General features: G+C 57.9%; 1 protein-coding gene across 7 annotated transcripts in view; it reads left to right on the top strand.

Annotated features, from left to right (window-relative positions):
- Positions 1-3,101: 3,101 nt before the first annotated feature.
- Positions 3,102-20,583, top strand: part of STIM1 (stromal interaction molecule 1) — a 75,893-nt gene continuing 58,411 nt past the window's right edge. For 5 of the 7 annotated variants that reach the window (XM_041401140.1, XM_041401138.1, XM_041401139.1 and 2 more), the window contains exon 1: positions 3,415-3,691. In XM_041401140.1, the coding sequence (XP_041257074.1) occupies positions 3,559-3,691 (133 nt within the window). In that variant the 5' untranslated portion in view covers positions 3,415-3,558. The other 2 variants (XM_041401137.1, XM_041401136.1) reach the window with 2 other exon arrangements.

The following is a 20,583-nucleotide window of genomic DNA, read 5'->3' as shown; positions in this document are numbered from 1 at the left end:
CCGGCACCGGGCTGCGGGCACTGCCCCGAGCTGCGGGCACTGCCCCGGGCTGCGGGCTGAGCCCGCCGCGCCTCTGGGCAGGACCCCGGGCACGACCCCCGGGACCGCCCCGAGCAGCCCCCGCGGCCGGGGGGGCGCAGGGACCCTCCTCCTTGAGCCCCCCACCCCTGACCCCATCTCTGACCCCCCCTTGGCCCCCGCCGCCCACCCCGACCCCCCGCTGGGGACAGGGCTGGGGACAGGGACACCCCGGGACGGCCACTGCCAGCCAGGGGGGCGCGGAGCTCGGGGGGAGCAGGGAGGGGAGCCCACCCCAGCCGGGGCTGCCTGGCGACTCTGGTGGCCGGGGGGAGGTGACACCCCCTGCCCTCGGGGGTGCGTGGGGAGGGGGTGACAGCAGAGGGGTGGCAGCACAGGGGGTGACAGCACAGGGGGGACAGCACAGGGGACCAGCTGCCCCAGGGGGAACTGGGGCTCTCCTGCTGCACCCCGAGGGGGAGCAGGCGGTCCCGGGGCTGCTGTGGCAGTGGGCCCCACCCCGAGCTGTGCTGCTGCTGTGAGGGCCCCCCAAGGGCCGGGTCCCCCAGTGGGGGAGTCCCCATCAGGGTCCCCATGAGGGTCCCTGGGCAGGGGGGCTGTGGGGGACCCCCGGGGGTGGCAGTTCCAGGAGCCGTGGCCTGTCCCCACCCTCATCCCGGGGTCTGCAGGGAGGGTGGGACCCCCGCCCGGGACCCCCCCCAGCGCGGGGACAGCACGGGCTCCCAGGGCACTGGACATCGGCCCGGACACCCCCCGTGCCCGGGGGACCCCAGGAGGGGCCGGCCTGGGACCCCCCCAGAGCGGGGCACGGGCACCTGGCACGGGGAGCCGGTGCCAGGGACAGGGGGGCATTGTGGGAGCCAGAGTGGGACAGGTGTGAGGGGTGGGACAGGTGTGAGGGGACAGGTGTGAGGATTGGGACAGGTGTGAGGGGACAGGTGTGAGGATTGGGACAGGTGTGAGGGGACAGGTGTGAGGATTGGGACAGGTGTGAGGGGACAGGTGTGAGGATTGGGACAGGTGTGAGGGGACAGGTGTGAGGATTGGGACAGGTGTGAGGGGACAGGTGTGAGGATTGGGACAGGTGTGAGGGGACAGGTGTGAGGATTGGGACAGGTGTGAGGGGACAGGTGTGAGGATTGGGACAGGTGTGAGGGGACAGGTGTGAGGATTGGGACAGGTGTGAGGGGACAGGTGTGAGGATTGGGACAGGTGTGAGGGGACAGGTGTGAGGATTGGGACAGGTGTGAGGGGACAGGTGTGAGGATTGGGACAGGTGTGAGGGGACAGGTGTGAGGATTGGGACAGGTGTGAGGGGACAGGTGTGAGGATTGGGACAGGTGTGAGGGGACAGGTGTGAGGATTGGGACAGGTGTGAGGGGACAGGTGTGAGGATTGGGACAGGTGTGAGGGGACAGGTGTGAGGATTGGGACAGGTGTGAGGGGACAGGTGTGAGGATTGGGACAGGTGTGAGGGGACAGGTGTGAGGATTGGGACAGGTGTGAGGGGACAGGTGTGAGGATTGGGACAGGTGTGAGGGGACAGGTGTGAGGATTGGGACAGGTGTGAGGGGACAGGTGTGAGGATTGGGACAGGTGTGAGGGGACAGGTGTGAGGATTGGGACAGGTGTGAGGGGACAGGTGTGAGGATTGGGACAGGTGTGAGGGGACAGGTGTGAGGATTGGGACAGGTGTGAGGGGACAGGTGTGAGGATTGGGACAGGTGTGAGGGGACAGGTGTGAGGATTGGGACAGGTGTGAGGGGACAGGTGTGAGGATTGGGACAGGTGTGAGGGGACAGGTGTGAGGATTGGGACAGGTGTGAGGGGACAGGTGTGAGGATTGGGACAGGTGTGAGGGGACAGGTGTGAGGATTGGGACAGGTGTGAGGGGACAGGTGTGAGGATTGGGACAGGTGTGAGGGGACAGGTGTGAGGATTGGGACAGGTGTGAGGGGACAGGTGTGAGGATTGGGACAGGTGTGAGGGGACAGGTGTGAGGATTGGGACAGGTGTGAGGGGACAGGTGTGAGGATTGGGACAGGTGTGAGGGGACAGGTGTGAGGATTGGGACAGGTGTGAGGGGACAGGTGTGAGGATTGGGACAGGTGTGAGGGGACAGGTGTGAGGATTGGGACAGGTGTGAGGGGACAGGTGTGAGGATTGGGACAGGTGTGAGGGGACAGGTGTGAGGATTGGGACAGGTGTGAGGGGACAGGTGTGAGGATTGGGACAGGTGTGAGGGGACAGGTGTGAGGATTGGGACAGGTGTGAGGGGACAGGTGTGAGGATTGGGACAGGTGTGAGGGGACAGGTGTGAGGATTGGGACAGGTGTGAGGGGACAGGTGTGAGGATTGGGACAGGTGTGAGGGGACAGGTGTGAGGATTGGGACAGGTGTGAGGGGACAGGTGTGAGGATTGGGACAGGTGTGAGGGGACAGGTGTGAGGATTGGGACAGGTGTGAGGGGACAGGTGTGAGGATTGGGACAGGTGTGAGGGGACAGGTGTGAGGATTGGGACAGGTGTGAGGGGACAGGTGTGAGGATTGGGACAGGTGTGAGGGGACAGGTGTGAGGATTGGGACAGGTGTGAGGGGACAGGTGTGAGGATTGGGACAGGTGTGAGGGGACAGGTGTGAGGATTGGGACAGGTGTGAGGGGACAGGTGTGAGGATTGGGACAGGTGTGAGGGGGACAGGTGTGAGGGGACAGGTGTCATGGGGACAGGTGTGAGCTCCCGGTGCCCCCCCCGGTGGCCTCTGGGCACGCTGGTGGCCCAGGCCCAGCCGTGCCACCGGAGCACGTGGCCCTGGAGCTGTCACAGCTCTCGGAGAGTGGAAATGCCCTCAGCCCCACTGGGAAGGAGGAACCCCTGCAGGGACCCCAAAATGTCACCCAGAGAGCCGGGGAGGGTGACACATCGGGGTGGGTGACACGTCAGGGTGGGTGACACGTCGGGGTGGGTGACATGTTGGGGTGTGGGACACGTGGGGTGTGTGACATGTTGGTGTCACGTGTCAGGGTGTGTCCCCTCTCACGGTGTGTGTCCCCTGTCCCACGCCCCCTGTCAGCGCGCGCGCGGCGGCGCCAGGGCCCGGTGCGTAGCGCGGCGCGCGGGGGGGCGGCGGACGAGACCACCGCGGCGGCGAAAGGGGGGGGTGCGGGGCTGTCCCGACACAGACAGAGCGGGGTTTTCCGGGCAGCACCGCTGCCAGGAGGCGGCGGAGGGACGGAGCGGGCCGGGTAGACGCTAGCGGGGGCGGCGGGAAGAGGGGTTATCCCGGCAGAGCGGAGAGGGACCGGCGGGGTTACCCCGGGAAGAGACCACTGAGGGCGGGGGGGACTGGGGCTGTCCCGGGAGAGACCACTGCGGCGGCAGAGGGTTCCGGTAGCCGGTGCGCGGCCGCAGCTCGCGGCGGAGCCGGGAATAGCCGGGATAGCGGGATAACCGGGACACCCCGCGGGCCCCCAGCCGGTGCCGATGCCGAGGAGCAGCTGACGGCGGCGGGGACGCGGAAATGGAGCCGCGGCCGGGCCGGGCCGTGCGGGCGCTGTGCGGCCTCTTCCTCCTCCTCCTCCTCCTCGTCCTGCAGCATCCCGGCCGCGCCGAGCGCGCCCCCGGCTCCCACCTGGACGAGTCGGCCATCGCAGGTGAGCCCCCCGCCCGGGCCGCCCTGCCCGCCCCGCGGGGCCCGGGCTCGGCCGGGCCAGCCCCCCCCGCGCTCCGCTTTGGGGCCATTCCTCCGCCTTTCGGGCAAGAGCTGCCGCGACCCCCGGCTCGGGACCCCGCGGGGACCGGAGTAACGCCCCGTTTGTTCCTGCGGCGGGCCGCGGCTGTTTGGGTCAAAAGTTTTACATTTCGGCTCGCTTGGAGTGTTGCGCTCTCCTCCGCTAAGCGGCATGGGCTGGGAGCGCTTGGCGGGATTTAGATTATCCCTGTTATTTACTTGTTAACGGCGGCGTGGCCGGGAGCTGCGGGCGGCGGCGGCCGCTCCGAACGAGCTGTTTGCCGGCTGTGGAGCCCTGGCGCTCGGCTCGCCCCGCTCCCGTCCAGCCCAAAGCGGCCCGAGCCCGGCGGGTTTGCCCCGAGCCCGGCGGGTTTGCCCCGAGCCCGGCTCCGCGGGCTCTGTGTCCTTGTGGCGGTGCCCGAGGTCAGCCGGAGCTGGCCGTGTGAGCCCCGGGAGTGCCGAGCCCCGCTGCCGGGAGCCGCGGGCTGCGGCCCGGCCGGGCACACCGCTCCGGCGGGGCGGCTCGGGGCGGTGTTTGCATTCCGGGGTTCGGTGGAAGGCGTCCTGGAAGGGCTCGGCTCCGAGCGTGGGAGCGGGGCAAGGAGCCGGCCCCGGAGCTGCGGGGCAGCTCGGGGTGGGAGCCCGGGCAGCTCGGCCGGGGATGGGCTCTGTCACTCGCGGCACCGGGGCTCTTCATCCCCCTCCGGCCGTGCTCCTGAGCCCGCGGGCCCGTTCCCATCCAGCCTGCTCCACTAAGGAAACTGGATCTCCGCAGTCCTTCTGAAGCGAGCTTTGTGCCTCCAAGGAATTTCCAGCGCGGTTATTTTTGGAGGCCCTGCAGAAGTGTGGCAGCCTGGGTGATTCAGCTGCTGGCTGTGCTCTTGGCGAGCGGAGGCAGCCCCGGCACGGCACGGCACGGCACGGGCGGGAGCAGCCCCAGCGCTGGGCTCCAAAATCCGCCTGGAACGTGCTTGGGCTCCCGGACCTGCGGGCTGGAGCCGCAGAGGTGCAGGATTGTGGCCAGGGAGGGTTGGTGTGCCCTGCTCCGTGTCTGTCCCGGGACAGCCGGGAGGCTCCGTGCCCTCTGTGCCGCAGCCCCCGTGTCCCCGAGGTCTCTTGGCCCTTTGGTTGGCAGCTCCCTGAGCTGTCGCTCCCGGCTCCCGGCAGGGAATGTCCTCAGCCGGCACCGGACACGCTTTTCCCCATGTTTTCCCTGGAAGCAGAAGGTGCTGGCTGCTCGGTGGGAGGCAGAGGTGAGTGTTGGACGTGTTCGAAAGTGAAAGTGCTCGGAGGTGCTTTTGAAGAATTTTTTAAAATTTTTAAAATTTTTTAATTAGGATGGCAGGATTTTAAGGGTACGATGTCAGCACCCGGGAAGTTTCTCAGGCAATGCAGGGAAGTGTTTGCAGAGAGCAGGAGCCTGAGCTGCAGCGCTTCTTGGGCTGCTGAGGCTCCTCTGCACGCTCAGGGGATGCATCAGCAGGTTTTACCGAAGATTAGGGAATTATCCCGATTCCTGGGAGATATTTTTGAGCAAGAGTTTGAAACGGGTGGGTTTATCCATGCAGGAAAATCAGAGTAGGTGACTGAACCCCGGGGAAAACCAGATTTTCTCCTGGCTTTGACTCCCTCAGAGGCGAATTGAGGCCTTAATCTTTGAGCTGTAATCTTTTCCTGCCGGGATCGCTCTGGAGTTTGGATCCACCCGGCAGCACGGGAGCCAGGTGAGGAGGAGTGGAGCCCAGGCCGGGCAGAAGGAGCCCCTGGCCCTGCCCGAGGCCAGGGTCGGGCTCCTGCCGCTGTCACAGGATGTGTGACGGCCCCACGGCATTGTTTGCACCCGCCCTGGTTATTTTTAGCCCGAATTTGTCAGGCTGCAGCCTGGCCCGGGACCTTTTCACACCCCTAAAAGGGGGCAAACGAGGCTCCTCAGGGACAAACGGGACTTCCAGGATTTTTTTCCCCTCTTTCTACTAATTTGCTGTACTCTGGCTGTGGCCAGTGTTTTACACGAGTTTTATGTGTGCCATCAAAAATGTGACCCATTGTTTGGGTCAAATGTCTTAAATTTCATCTCATTTAAAATACAAGTCTTGCTCAGCTGGCTCTTCCCCCTTAAATCACATCACCTGCAAGAAGTGTGTGGATTTGGGGCTATTTTTTGTTTTAATTGCTTGCCCTGTGTGCAGCCCAGCACAGGTGGGCACTTCCAGGTGTGTTTGTAGGAGATCCAAGGGAGAGGCAGGGGTTTGGATGGCTGGGGCTCATCCCTGGTTCCCTCCATGGTGACGGCTTCCCCCTGCAGATCCAGGGGCATCCAGCTCCCCCTGTCCATCTCCCGGCAATAATGTGGAAGTGGTGCGAGTCTGCATTGCCCTGAGCCTTATTCCATTGTGCAGGGAATTCCTTCCTGAGCTCTGGCATCCACAGGGATCTGGGCCTCCTGGGGGTGCCTGTTCTGGCACCCCTGAGGCAGGTCAGGGATTGTGAGGTGGATTTTCCCTCTTTCCTGAAGCAGCTCAGAGGTGGGCTCTGAATTGTTGAGTGGAGGCATTTTTGGGTGGTGCCTCAGAGGGTGGCAAGGCTCTGGTGCAGGGCTGGCACAGGTTTGGTGGCTTTTCCTCTTTCACAGCAGCTCCTCTTTTCTCTTCCTTTCTCCTGCCCTGTCTCTTGCTTCCCTGTCCTGATTCCTTCATCACAACCCTTCTTGAGTCATCTTTGCTTTTATCTCAGTGGTTTAAAAAACAAGTTAAAACCACATCCTGGTAGTGTTGGTGCCCAGAGCTGGAGGGCTGTGCCCAGGGCTGTTCCTGTGTTTGCCTGGAACACCTAGAGCTGCCCTTAAACCCAGGGAGCATCCTGTGGGACAAAGTCAGGGTGAGGAAGGGGGGCTGCAGCCACAGCCTGGTGACTGTCATTGATTGCAGAGGGGGAGAAGGTGAATTTCTGGGTGAGGAGGCTGTGCCCAAGCCCTGTCTGTCCTTACCATCCCAAGGCCCAGGGCTTCACTGGAAGTGAAGCCTTCGCTGCAAAACCTCTGCCTTGGGAAGTTTTGGCTTTGGGCTTGAAACCAGCAGTGAGGGATTTTGTCCTGTGAGCAGCTCGTGGCCTCAGTGGAGCCGTGGGGAGCTCAGTGATGGCTCGTCCTGGCTCTCTGTCCTTCCACAGACTGGGGCAGTTCATGGGACACAGTGACCCGCTGTGCCCTCCTTGCTTTGATAGAATGCCTTGTAAAGGAGATTTTGCTGTTAGATCAATTCCTTCAGGGGGTTCACTGAGTAGAAGTTGCACCTGTGAGCAGCAGTTTTGGGTTGGGTGAGGGAGACGAAGCAGTTGTGGGAATACTGGGAGAGCTCTGCCAGGGAAAAGTCCATGTTCTTCCCAGCTCAGTTGGAAGCACAGCCTCGGCTTCCTTCGGGAATGAAACTCATCTCGAGGAATTGCCATTCTGAGAGCTGGAAAAATTGTGTTTTGGCAGCAAAGTGGCCTCATGTGGAGGAGGAGCAGGGCCGACTGGGCAGCGCTGGGGCTGCTGGGGAGCTCCTGGCTCCCTCCAGCTCATTCCCTTCCCTGCTTGGCCCAGAAACTTGGAGTGATGCTCAGCTGGATCAGAGAGAGGATCTTAATTTAATTTCTTGTAGGATTTATTTATTTGCTGCCTTGGAAAGCAGCTGTCTCCGTGTCTGCTGTGCCCCCAGGGTGGTCCCTTCCCGCAGGAGCGTTCAGAGGGAGCTGCAGCTCCTGCTCCAAACTGGGCTTTGGGTTGGCCTTTCCCACCGTGGGGCAGGGGTGCACACATCCACGTGGAACTCCAAGGCAGCAATCCTTCTGTCCTTTCCATCCTTTGCTCTCAGGAGGGCACGGAGCAGAAAATGTGTGGGCAAAGAGCCTCCTGACATCCCTGTGGTGCAGCTGCAGGGGCTGGGATGCTCTGGTGGTCCTGGAGTGGAGCCTTATCCCAAGAGGAGTGAGAAGGAAGAGCACTTTGTGGCCTGCTCAGTTGGTGTTTGGCTCGTGGGCTGCCTGGATGTGTTGGTACACCACAATTCCCTGTGGGAGCTCTCTCCTCCCCTGGGCAGGGGCTGGAGGGACGGGTGAGTGTCTGGGGACAGCCCTGGGGAGCTGAGGTACCCTCCAGGGACGTGTGGTGCATGACCTGCCTGGCATTTGGGGAGGGAGGGGAGCTAAAAGGCCATCCTGGTATCTAGGGGCTGCCCAGGGAGCTTTGCAGTGCCCATCCCTGCAGGTGTCCCCTGGGGGTGGCACTGAGTGCTCTGGGACAAGGTGGCCATGGGGCACAGCTGGCACTGCCTGGGCTGGGAGGGCTCTGCCAGCCCCGGGGATTTGGGGATTCTGGGATTTATTAGTAAAACATCCCTTTTCTGTGAGCTGGTGGTTGAAAGCAGCACTTCCCTGGGGTTATCCCTGTCCTGCTGCTTGTCCCACTTGGAGGCTGTGCTGCTGGAGAGGCGCTGGCAGTGCCTCCTGTCCCTGGTGCTTCCAAGGAAGCCCGGGGGCAGTGCCAGCCCTGGCCACCCTTCGGGGCTGGACTGTGCCCAGCCTGGCATTCTGCTCCCCACAGCCCTAATTGCACAAACTTATTAGTGTTAAAAAAAGCTGTTTCCTCCATTAATTAGCTTTGCTTTAAATCCAGAGAGGGAGAAATAAACTGCTGGCAGGCGGGAGAGTTTGGATTGCCTCTGGAAAGGCCCTTTGGGAGCAGGGTGGTTCCTGTTCTGGCTGCCCCTGCTGTGGGTAAGGAGAGGGGCAGGAACGTGCTGGAAAAAGGAGCTGGGACCTTCACTGCTGTTGGGTGAGGGTCTGGGGATCCCCCTGCCCCCAGCTGGAGAAGGAGCTTCCATCAGCCCTCCTTGTGTCAGTCAGGTCCTACTGGGGAGAAATCCTTCCCTGGCAGGGTGGGCAGGCCCTGGCACAGCTGGGGCTGCCCCTGGATCCCTGGCAGTGCCCAAGGCCAGGCTGGACACTGGGGCTGGAGCAGCCTGGCACAGGGGAAGGTGTCCCTGCCATGGCAGGGCTGGGATGGGGTGGGCTTTAAGGTGCCTCCAAGCCCAAACCAGTGTGGGATGCTGTGAATAATGTGAGTTTTGGCCTCTTTTCTGCCTTCTCCCTGTTACCAGGTGCAGCCCTGGGACCTCCTGCTTCCCCCTCCCACCATCCAGACTCTCTTTGCTGTTGGAATTTGGGGATGTTTCCTGTGGAGGCAGCGCTGTCATGCTGAGTCTGCTCTGCTCCCATGGCTGATCCAAGCTGGGCTCTCTGGAACACTTTAATTTTCCTTCACCTTCATTTCCCCAGCCCCTGCAGCCGTGCCTGATTAATTTTCTGGCACCTCCAGAGCTCCAGTTCAGTTTTAGGAGCTGGTGCTGGCAGGGACAGAGGACTCTTTAATTAAAGCCATTGTTCTGTCACTCCTGCAGCACATGGGAGCCTTGAGGAGCTCCTGCCTCACGCTGTGCCAGGGCCTCACCACTGACAGGGAACAATTTCTGCCCCAGATCCCATCCAGCCCTGCCCTCTGGCACTGGCAGCCATTCCCTGGCTCCTGTCCCTCCATCCCTTGTCCCCAGTCCCTCTGCAGCTCTCCTGGAGCCCCTTCAGGCCCTGCCAGGGGCTCTGAGCTCTCTGCAATAATCCTAATAATACAATTAATGGCAAGGAGTGATGGCAGGACTGTGCCCAGGAGCTTTCCTGGCTAGAGTGCCCAGCCCTGCAGTGGATGGAAAACCTTGTGAGGAGCATGAGAAGTCACTGGGGAGCTGTGAGTGGTTGTGTCCCAGGACTGTCCCTGCCTGCTTGTTTTCCCTCTGTGAAATAGTACCGGGGTGCTTGTTTGTTTGGATTATGGGCCTATTTTTAAGTAACCTATTTTTTCCACTTTGGAAAATGCATTAACTCACTGTGTGTTACAGACATCTGTGGGGTTTGACTTTGGGAACCACCAAATGCTCCTTGGAAGTCTCTCACCACCCTGAGGGGGAGAGGGGTTGCTTTTGGCACATATATGTATTTTTTTTGTATGTATGTTTTTATCCACACCTTGCTGAGGTTTGCCACAATAGACATTTGCAGGATCCACAGAGGCTCCTCCTTGTAAGTGCTCTGTATCCCACCAAGGAGCTCAGCATGATGTCAGTTCCACCACCCCTTCCCCTCCTCTGGGCTTTGGAAATTGCTGATCCCAGCAGCTCTCAGAAAGTGGAAGCAGCAGCAGTGCAGTTGGAAACGGGGATGTTTGGTACCACACACACACGTTTTGCAGGAAAAGGCACTATTTTTGTAGCCCAGTGTTTGTTTTTCCCTGAAGGATGGATTTTTAAGGTCAGTTTAATTCTTCTCTGCAGGTTTGGAGCTCCAGTGCCGTAAATTCTGCTGTTCTGGGAGGATAAAAATGCAATAAACAGGAGAACTTGAGGAATGTTCCTCTCTAAGTTATAAAGGAACAGCTTGCTGGTTGGAACAGCCTGCCCCTTCCTAGGCAGGGAGGCTTTGGATTGCAGGAAAGGGAGGAATAATTCAGGATTAAAGCTGCTAAGCAATGCATGTGTTTAGATCTGTAAGAGTGCCAGGACATAATTAATGGGTGAGTAAGCCAAAGGGAAAAAAAGTTATTTTTTTTTAACTGGATAGAGATGGATGGAGGATAGAAACTAATTTTTGGGGGGACAGGAAGTATTCTGCTCCGAGCTGCTGCTGTTGCTCAGGGTGCCCGGGTGGGTTTGTTCTGGCAGTTTGGCAGGTGGAAGGCAAAAATCCAGGTTGGGCACCTCGTGCTGGCCTGAAGGCCTCGTGCTTGTCACAGAGCAGCTCCAGGACTGCAGGTGAGGTGAGGAGAGCTCCAGGCCAGGCAGGCTGTGGAAGGGTTATTCCCTCTTAATCCGTGTGTGATGGCTTTTCCCACCTGCTGGGCTGGGCTCAGGGAACTGATCCCATCTCGGGCAGGGCAGATCCCGCTGGAGCTCCCAGCTTCCTCCTCTGGTTGGCATTTCTGGAGCTGGATCCAAGTCCAGGGATGAAGTGTTGATGGGGAAATGGCTGATGGAAGGTCTGAACACTTGGAGTGTTTTGGGAAGGTGACAGTAGTTCGGTGTTCCTGGGGTTTCACAGTGGGTCTGGATGGTAAACTGCAAATTTGAGATCTTTTCCAAAGCCGTGGAGATGATCAGGAAGGATGTTCTTGTCCATGCCATGCTTTTATATGTGTGTGTGTGGATCCAGGTGACTCTGCCTGGGGGCTCAAACCCAGCACAGCTGCTGATGCTGCCAGGGGATGTGGGGGATTGGGTTGTGCTCTGCCAGAGCAGCCCCATCTCTGCTGTGTCCTGCTACCCAGGGTCTCAGAGTTTTTAGCTTCCCAGCTCCCTCCTGGAGCCCAGGCTGGGGGTGTCCCGAGAGGAGTGAGTGCATCCTGCAGAGCTGGCAGGATGAAGAGCAGCCTCAGCTTCCTCAGGGAGTGGCACTCCTGCAGCCTGGCCTGCTGAGTTAATTAATTAAACTGTGCCCAGGAGGGCCTCTGGGTGAAAGAGGGCATGCTCCAAAAGTGTGGAGCTGGCAAGGGTGGAAGCTAAGTTGGAATGCTGCTGGTTTTGTGGGAATGGTGATGGCAGCACACCTGGCAGAGGGATCTCTTGCTGGGGCAGTGATGGGGGCTGTCCCCATCCCATCCTGACCTCTGCTCCTGCTCCTCTCAGGGGTTTCTCGTGGACTGTTTCCTGGAGATTTGCTTGCTGGGTTTTGGAGATAAATAGGTTTTCCTGTTCATTTCATTTGCTGTATCATTAACTCAAAAAGAGGGTGGAAATGGATATTTGGGGGCATTCAGTGCTGTTCTCCCTCACTGCAGGATGATTCCTAGAGAAGTTTTCCTGACAGCAGTTGGTGTGAGAAGAAGGGTTGCTAGTTATTTTTTTTCTCCCATCTTTTTACTTTTCCTCGTGCTTCAAAGGGTGAGGCTCAGCTTGGAGTTTGTCAGGTCCCTTAATGGGAATGTCTGGCATTCCTGTGCCATCCTGCAGATGGATATCTTCAAAGGTGTGCTGGATGGGGCACTGTTCTCCCTGCCACCCCTCCCTTCCCGAGGGCTGGCCTGGGGGGATGCTCCAGTGGCACTGCCCCTCTGGAGCTCCCTGGGGCAGGGGACAGGGCAGGGGACAGAGCTTGGGACAGGACAGAGCTCTGCTCACTGCCGGCCACAGCCTCCCGCTTGTCCAGCTGGTTTGTTTTTCATCCCGGGGCTATTTTCAGTGCTCAGCCTAACAAGGTGAAATGGCTGAGATGCTTTCCTGTCCCTGGGACTCTGCTGGGAGGAGGTATCCGGCCATCCCGCTATCCTGCTGTCCCACTGTCCCAGCTCATCCCAGCCAGCTCTGCAGTACCTTTGGCTCTTCGCTGTGTTGGCAGCACTCAGGGTTTGGAGGAGCCATGTGGAGCACAGGGAGCCCCAAATCCCAGCAGTGTGGTGGCCCTGGTGCCCTCCTGAGAGGATGAGGCTGGGAGCATGGCAGGATCCAGGACAAAGCTGAGCTCTGCATGGGAGAAGCAGCAGGAAAGCCAGGATCAGCCCGGGCCTGCTGTGCCCACAGGGCTGTGGGATGTGCTGCTCTTGGGCCCTGCCAGCAGCACTGGAACTGGGGTGGAGGTTGCCTGGGGTGTAGGAGAAGGGGGACATTTCACCCCAGCTCATCCTTACTCCCACTGACAATGTGTAACAGGTTCATTCTCGTGATTCCTTTGGGGTTGGGAGAAACTCCAGCTGCTGTTCACTCAGTTGTTCAGCCAAACCCAAGTCTTGCTCTGTGGTTCAAGCTCAGGTGGCTTCTTCAGCGTGTGGGAATGTCACTTCCAACTCTTGGAGTTCCTCAGGGGCTCTGGGTGTGTAAGCTCGTGCTGCTGTGGGATGTGGAAGCACCAGGCTCCCTGTTCCCGAGGCAGGAGTAACGTGCAGAGATGTCACTGCTGGGCAGAAGTCACCTGGCAGAGCAGGGACTCGAGACCTCTCCAAGGGCAGTGTGGTGGCACATCCACATTCCCAGGAAGGCTGGGGCTTCACTGACGCCTGCCCTGGCCCTGAGAGTGAATCCAGAACCTTCTGTCCTAGAGAAACAAGGGAATTTGTGTTGGAAAGGAGGAGGAAAAAGGCTTTATTGTTCAGCAGTCTTTGTGTGAGCATTGGTAGAAACATTTGTGAAGGCTTTGGTGCACCAGGTGAGAAAGGGCTGGGTTTATTGGGGAGTATCCTGGAATGATTTAGGTTGGGAAAGCCCTTGCAGAGTTCAGCTAAGCCATGTCCCCAAGTGCCACATCCACAGCGCTGTTAGATCCCTCCAGGGATGTGATTCCATCCCTGCCCTGGCAGCCTGGGCCACTTGTAATTGGTTTGGACAAGAATTTTGAGGGAAGCTGCGGGGAAGTTCCCTGTTTGCAGCAGAGGAGGGAGGAAAGCTTGTGCTTCCTTTTCCCCTTTATGCTGCTGCTGGAAAGAATATTTGCTGCCTGGAGGGTATGGAGTGTTTTTCCCCTCAACTAACGAGGTATTAAAGAAGATCCAGAGGAGTCTGGGCTCATCCTCCTGAGTCACCTGGGTGTTTGTGTTAGGATTTGGCAAGGAGCATCCCTGGTAGCCAGAGTTATCCCCTTGGTAAACACAGTCCTTCAGCGTGGCTGTGGCTGGTGCTGAACGCCGAGTGAGCACAGCCCAGCCCAGCAGAAATAACCCAGAATTTCACACTCTGACAGGGTTTTTACAGCCTAACATCCCCAAGTGTTGCTGCTCAGACCCCAGGGCTGCTGCTCCTCTGGTCCTGGAAGAGCTGCAAGGAGTCAGCCCTGAATAATGAGTTTAAAAAGTCACATTTGGGTGAATGCAGAGCTCTCTGCAGATGGTTTGGATTGCTGGTGCCTCCTTGGCTCTGGGAGTGGACAGGGGTTAGGAGGGATTTATCTGTGGCCTAACGGTGGCTAAACTTAGTCCTGTGTGTTCTGGCTGGGCACGGAAGTGCTGCAGAGGTGACACTTCTGCTCTTGGGAAAGAAATACCACCAGTACAGCCAGTGGCTGTGTCCTGTGCTGGTACTGGTCAGGAGAGTTGACAGAGAGAAACTCAGCTTCCTTTTTTGGGTTTTGGGGATTTTTTTTTCAGATCAGCTGATGTAGCCTGAATATACAAGATTTACATGAAAAAGTAACATTTATTTTTCCTTACAAATGCTTTTTTCCTTCCAAGTGAAGTGTCCCAAAACTTTGGGCAAATAAAGCTTCCAGCCAGGTGATGTGGGAGTGGGATTGGCTGGGATGGGCTCTGCTCTCCTCCAGCAGGAATAGCAGTTCCAGCCCCAGACCCCCTTCCCTGGGCTGACCCCACAGCAGAGTTGCTCCAGTTTGGGGGTCCCTGCATAGGGAGGACCCGAGAGCGAGCTGGAGGAGCCCAAAGGAGCCATGGAGCTGCTGCAGGGCTGGAGCCCCTCTGGAGCCAGGCTGGGAGAGCTGGGGGTGCTCACCTGGAGAGGAGAAGCTCCAGGGAGAGCTCAGAGCCCCTGGCAGGGCGTGAAGGGGCTCCAGGAGAGCTGCAGAGGGACTGGGGACAAGGGCTGCAGGGACAGGAGCCAGGGAATGGCTGCCAGTGCCAGAGGGCAGGGCTGGATGGGATCTGGGCAATGAGGAATTGTTCCCTGGCAGGGTGGGCAGGGGCTGGGATGGAATTCCCAGAGCAGCTGGGGCTGCCCCTGGATCCCTGGCAGTGCCCAAGGCCAGGCTGGACACTGGGGCTGGAGCCATGGAAGGTGTCCCTGCCATGGCAGGGTTGACGCTGGGTGGATTTCAGTGTCTCTTTCAAGAAGAGACCAGGTGCAGGTTTTTTAAGAATTGAACTTTTAAACTGTTCATGACAATAATTCTGTTAAGTCTCTTCTTTTTTTTTTTTTTTTTTTAAGTAATGAAAATATTTTATTTTTAGTTTTCACACGGAAAGCTGCTGTTTTCTCAAGTTTGGCGGTTGATGTCATGCAGAAAGTGTTGGTCCCTCCCACTGTGTTTGGGAACAAGAATCTTTTTAAATAAGTCATGGCCACTTTCTGTGGTTTGAAGCACATCTCCGAGCCAGCCTCAGCTTGCTGGAAGCTGTGCTGGTCTGTAATTAACTCTGCTAAACGAAGCGTTCTGTGTTCATGGCAGCCACGGACAGTGCGCCACGTTCCTGGGGTGGTCCCAAACCCTTCCCAGCTGCAGTTTGGTGCAGTTTGAGCTGGCTGTGCTGTGGTCTGTGTGCTCTGCTGAGGGGCTGAGAGTTCCGAGGGAGTTGTTACTGCCAGGGCACCGCTCCCGTGGGGTGGGAGCGAGGAGTGGGATCCCAGAGCCCCGTCCATGGCTCTGAGCACACTCAGCTCCGGGTTTGTGCTTTGTGAGGCTGAGCCAGGGCCGTGAGGGGAGGGAGAGCTGTGCCGGCCCCAGAGCAGGCCTGCAGCTCTGCTGGGCATGGCTGCCGCGCACAGAGCTCCCACCTTCTGCCCCCTGTGCCTGCAGGATTTATGGAGCGCTGAGGAAGGCGCCTGGGGAATTTATTTGTTTGCCCTTGGAGCGCTGCTCCGAGCACTGCCTGTGCCGTGGGTTACGTGGGGCTCCGGGACCGCAGCTCGGGCCCTCACACTGGCCTGCGCCATTCCCTGCCCAGGGATTTATCCCCTCAGTGAAACTGCGGGAGCATTTCCTTACCCTTCACACCGGCCTGTGCCATTCCCTGCCCAGGGTGCTTTCCCCTTACCGAAACTCCGGGGGCATGTCCTTACCCCTCCCAGCGGCCTGTGCCTGTGCCATTCCCTGCCCAGGGTGCTTTCCCCTTACCGAAACTCCGGGGGCATGTCCTTACCCCTCCCAGCGGCCTGTGCCTGTGCCATTCCCTGCCCAGGGTGCTTTCCCCTTACCGAAACTCCGGGGGCATGTCCTTACCCCTCCCAGCGGCCTGTGCCTGTGCCATTCCCTGCCCAGGGTGCTTTCCCCTTACCGAAACTCCGGGGGCATGTCCTTACCCCTCCCAGCGGCCTGTGCCTGTGCCATTCCCTGCCCAGGGTGCTTTCCCCTTACCGAAACTCCGGGGGCATGTCCTTACCCCTCCCAGCGGCCTGTGCCTGTGCCATTCCCTGCCCAGGGTGCTTTCCCCTTACCGAAACTCCGGGGGCATGTCCTTACCCCTCCCAGCGGCCTGTGCCTGTGCCATTCCCTGCCCAGGGTGCTTTCCCCTTACCGAAACTCCGGGGGCATGTCCTTACCCCTCCCAGCGGCCTGTGCCTGTGCCATTCCCTGCCCAGGGTGCTTTCCCCTTACCGAAACTCCGGGGGCATGTCCTTACCCCTCCCAGCGGCCTGTGCCTGTGCCATTCCCTGCCCAGGGTGCTTTCCCCTTACCGAAACTCCGGGGGCATGTCCTTACCCCTCCCAGCGGCCTGTGCCTGTGCCATTCCCTGCCCAGGGTGCTTTCCCCTTACCGAAACTCCGGGGGCATGTCCTTACCCCTCCCAGCGGCCTGTGCCTGTGCCATTCCCTGCCCAGGGTGCTTTCCCCTTACCGAAACTCCGGGGGCATGTCCTTACCCCTCCCAGCGGCCTGTGCCTGTGCCATTCCCTGCCCAGGGTGCTTTCCCCTTACCGAAACTCCGGGGGCATGTCCTTACCCCTCCCAGCGGCCTGTGCCTGTGCCATTCCCTGCCCAGGGTGCTTTCCCCTTACCGAAACTCCGGGGGCATGTCCTTACCCCTCCCAGCGGCCTGTGCCTGTGCCATTCCCTGCCCAGGGTGCTTTCCCCTTACCGAAACTCCGGGGGCATGTCCTTACCCCTCCCAGCGGCCTGTGCCTGTGCCATTCCCTGCCCAGGGATTTATCCCCTCACTGAAACTCCGGGGGCATTTCCTTAGCAAGGCACTGGGAAGGATCTGTTTGTTCAGCCCTGGGGCTGCATGGCTCATTCCCCCTCAGCACTAGGGAATCGCTGTGGGGAATCGCTGTGGGGAATGTGGATTTTGGGGTCTGTGGGGAAAGCGGAGCACGGTGGGACCTGGGCTTGGAGTGGGGCAGGTGGAAAAGAAGCGCCTGGAACCCCCATCCCACATCCCTGCGGCCTGAGGGGCACTGGGGGCAGTAAAAGGTGTGTGTGCAGATATGTGGTGCAAGGGATCGAGGGCAGGGATAGATTAGGAATTCCTGGGAATGAGGAATTGTTCCCTGGCAGGGTGGGCAGGCCCTGGCACAGGGTGCCCAGAGCAGCTGGGGCTGCCCCTGGATCCCTGGCAGTGCCCAAGGCCAGGCTGGACACTGGGGCTGGAGCAGCCTGGGACAGGGGAAGGTGTCCCTGCCATGGCAGGGTGGCACTGGGTGGGCTGTGAGGTCCCTTCTAATCCAAACTAGTCTGGCATTCCGTGGCTGGGCTGTCCCAGTGTGACTCCCAGTGACTGGGGTTTGCAAGACTGCCCCTTTCCTGCCTCAATTTCCCCTAAAACCGGGGCTCCTCTCCACACAGGGCTCAGAACATGGGCACATTCCAAACCCTGCAGTGCCTCTCCAGCTGCCTGGTGGAAGCCGCAGCTAAACCATTGTTTAGGAATGATGGGGAAAAGGTGAGCTGCCCTTCTGGGCTGGAACCCCAGATCTGCTCAGATTTGAGGATTTTCTGAACATTCTACACTCCATGTTCCCAGGTGACTCTGGGCAGTCTCAGGGAGGGTTAAGCTGGGTTTAGCACAAGCAGAGGAGCATCAGCTGTGGAGTGGCACTGGAGTTGGGCTCAGGGAAGATTTGGGGGTTTCCTTCCTTGGGTTTGTGCTTACACAACATCAATTTAAGTGCTGAACTGCAACAGGGGTTGCATCACGCCAGAGCTTTTCCCTGTGTGCTGAGGATGAAGAGTACGTTGTCCAAGGAGTTCCCAGCTTGTCTTTTGAAGCCTCTTTATTACTGCAAAGGACCTGGATGATTTTGAAAAATCCATGTTCAGGGAAAGAACATCTGAGGTTTGGGATCACTCTGAAATCCCTGCTATTCCTAAAGCACAAGTGTTTCTCCTGGTCCTCAGGGAAGCCAGGTGTGGGAACTGCCTCTCCATGTGGATTTTTCAGACCAAGGGTGAGGTTTCAGGAGCTGCTGGAATCACCACTTGTCATCTCTGGAAAGCATTCCCTCCTTCCCTTCTCCCCTACTCCCTTCCTTCTCTCTTTTCCCCTTGACAGCACAAGAGGATCGGGCTCAGGCTGGGCCAGGGCAGGCTCAGCTGGGCCAGCAGCAGGAATTTGCCCATGGAAAGGGTGCTCAGGCCTTGGCAGGGGCTGCCCAGGGAGCTTTGCAGTGCCCATCCCTGCAGGTGTCCCCTGGGGGTGGCACTGAGTGCTCTGGGCTGGGGACAAGGTGGCCATGGGGCACAGCTGGCACTGCCTGGGCTGGGAGGGCTTTTCCAGCCTCAGGGATTCTGGGATTCTGGGAACAGAAATAACCATAACTGAAGCATAAAAGGTGTTGAGCTTTTTTGCTGATGAAGAAAAGCTGAGCAAGGGAAAGTGCAAAGGAGGAGGGAGAACTGGATGGGAAGGGTTTTCTCCTCAGCCATGAGGAACAAGGTACTCCAGCCCAGGTGGATTTGCAGATTTACAGGCTAAGGAGGTTCTTTCTTATACAGGAGCCATACTGACTTCATATGCCTCTGAAAACTTAAATTGCTTGCATAGGGAAGACTTAGGAACAAAGGTATTGTGGAGTACAGTAGTAAAATCACCTGAATGGGTAATATTTGAGTTTCACAGCCACATATCTGAAACATGGCATCGAAAAGCTTACATGAAAAAAAAGCAAAGCTATCTTACATCTTAAATTTTAATATTGTACTTGTAAAGCTTGGATGAAATTATGCAGACACGTAGTAGCAATAAATTAAACCAAAAAGATATGCTGTAACTACTTGATCTAATGTTCTGCCCTATGCTGAGGGTTTCTTCCTTTTCCTTTCACATTCCCAATTACTCATAAAACTATCTGAGTGTATACATTACTCAAAACCATTTGTGCCACCCTAACTTCTTATTAAATAGTGCTACTCAACATCTGTACCCTTTAACAAGGTTTGCCTTTACCCCTAAATTTAGGTTAGAAGGATATTCAGAATTTTGATTTGAAAACCGCGAGAGCAGGGCTGCGCCAGCACCAGGGATTTGGGGATTCCCTTCTGGTTTTGGCAGCTGCTGCTCTCACCCCCCCAGGTTTCATGGCCTGGAGGTGACACTTTGCGTTTTGTGTCACCTTTTTCTCTCCCAGCACTGCCAGGACCCTGCTGGGATGAGGAGCCTCAGGGTTCCAGTGCTGCTCTTGGTCTGTATCTGTTCTAGAAAGTTCCTCTTTCCCTGATCACCCTCAGAAAACAGCCACTTTAGGAGAGGTGGTTTTTATCTGAGAGTTGAATCTCCCCACTGCCTCCTCCAAAAGTAGCATTTCCATCTCCCAATGTAGCAAAGCATAAAATTCACAATTTAATCCTGGTTCCACAGTGACTCATTTCAAGACTTTCTTTTTAAATTGTTTTTTTAGTAACAACCTTTTCAGTGAGGCAGCTCCAGGCAGGCAGGGCTCATTCACTGCTGGCACAGTGCCACTCCGAGCTGGGGGGGCTTCTCATTTCCCCATTGGATTAAAAACCAGCAGTCTCACTTTGGGGCAGGAGGTTTAGAATTCAGGAACACCTGCTTTGTAGGTTTGGGATCATTGTTTTTTGCCCATCCTATCCACAGAGGAATTTTTTTTTCTACCTGAGGGAGTACCTGGGGCTGGGCCAGGGCAGGGTTAGGTTGGATATTGTGAAAGGTTCTTGCCCAGAGGCTGCTGGCACTGCCCAGGCTGCCCAGGGAATGGGCACGGCCCCGAGGCTGCCAGAGCTCCAGGAGCCTTTGGCCAGCGATTCCAGGGACGCCCAGGCTGAGATTTTTGTGTCTGGGCAGTGCAGGGGTGGCACGGGGGGGTCCCTGGGGGTCCCTTCAGCTCAGGATTGTCCGGGATTCTCTCGTTCTCCTGTCCCTGATGTAACCCAAAGTGCTCATGTGTGGCTGGCAAGGAAGGGAAAATACTTTCAAACTGCTCTTTTCCTAATGTGAATGATCTTTGCCTGCTAGAACAGGGATTTGTTTTCATTTGTGCTGCTGGTGCTGCCCCTAAATTGCTGTTTTTCACACTCTGCCACCCTGTGTGCTGCGTGGTGTCTCCTGGCAGTGACTGGGCACGGGGAAAGGAAGTTCCTGGGGCTTGGGGTGATTTTTTAATAGTGACATTTAGTGGAAAAAAGATGTGTGGGGTTTTCTGGGAGGAGTCTTGCTCCTCCCCATGTGTGAGTGGAGGGCAGGATTGCCCCTCAGGAGCGGTGTGACCGCTCTACTGCAGAGAGATGTCACTTCCTTCCCCGTTTATCTCTAACCCCTTGTCCTGCCATGCCACCCAGCTTGTCCCAAGTGGGATCTGGTGGCATTCCATTGCTGAGGCACTGCACAGGCAGTGATCTTGTTCTTCTTTTGGGATTCCCACTGTGGCCATTTGTGCTTGGAACCAAACAGGTCTGTGAGCACCAAGAATAACAGAACGTGGCTTTTTTGTGGACTTGTGTTATTCACAAGCTCTTTCCTCCCCCTTCTTCCCATGCCTTTGGCTTTCTTCTCCTCCGTGTGCCAGGATCCACATCTGCCTTGGGTCCCCCTTTGCTGCTGTCCTGACCCTTGTGGGAAGGGAATTATTCAGGAGAGTGGCTTTGCTTGAGTTTGGGGGGAATTAGAGGATAACGGGATCAC

The sequence above is a fragment of the Onychostruthus taczanowskii genome, unplaced genomic scaffold, assembly GCF_017590055.1.
Source record: "Onychostruthus taczanowskii isolate IOZ18803 unplaced genomic scaffold, ASM1759005v1 scaffold187, whole genome shotgun sequence".
Lineage (NCBI taxonomy): Eukaryota > Metazoa > Chordata > Aves > Passeriformes > Passeridae > Onychostruthus > Onychostruthus taczanowskii.
This window is presented reverse-complemented; position numbering and strand designations above follow the sequence as displayed.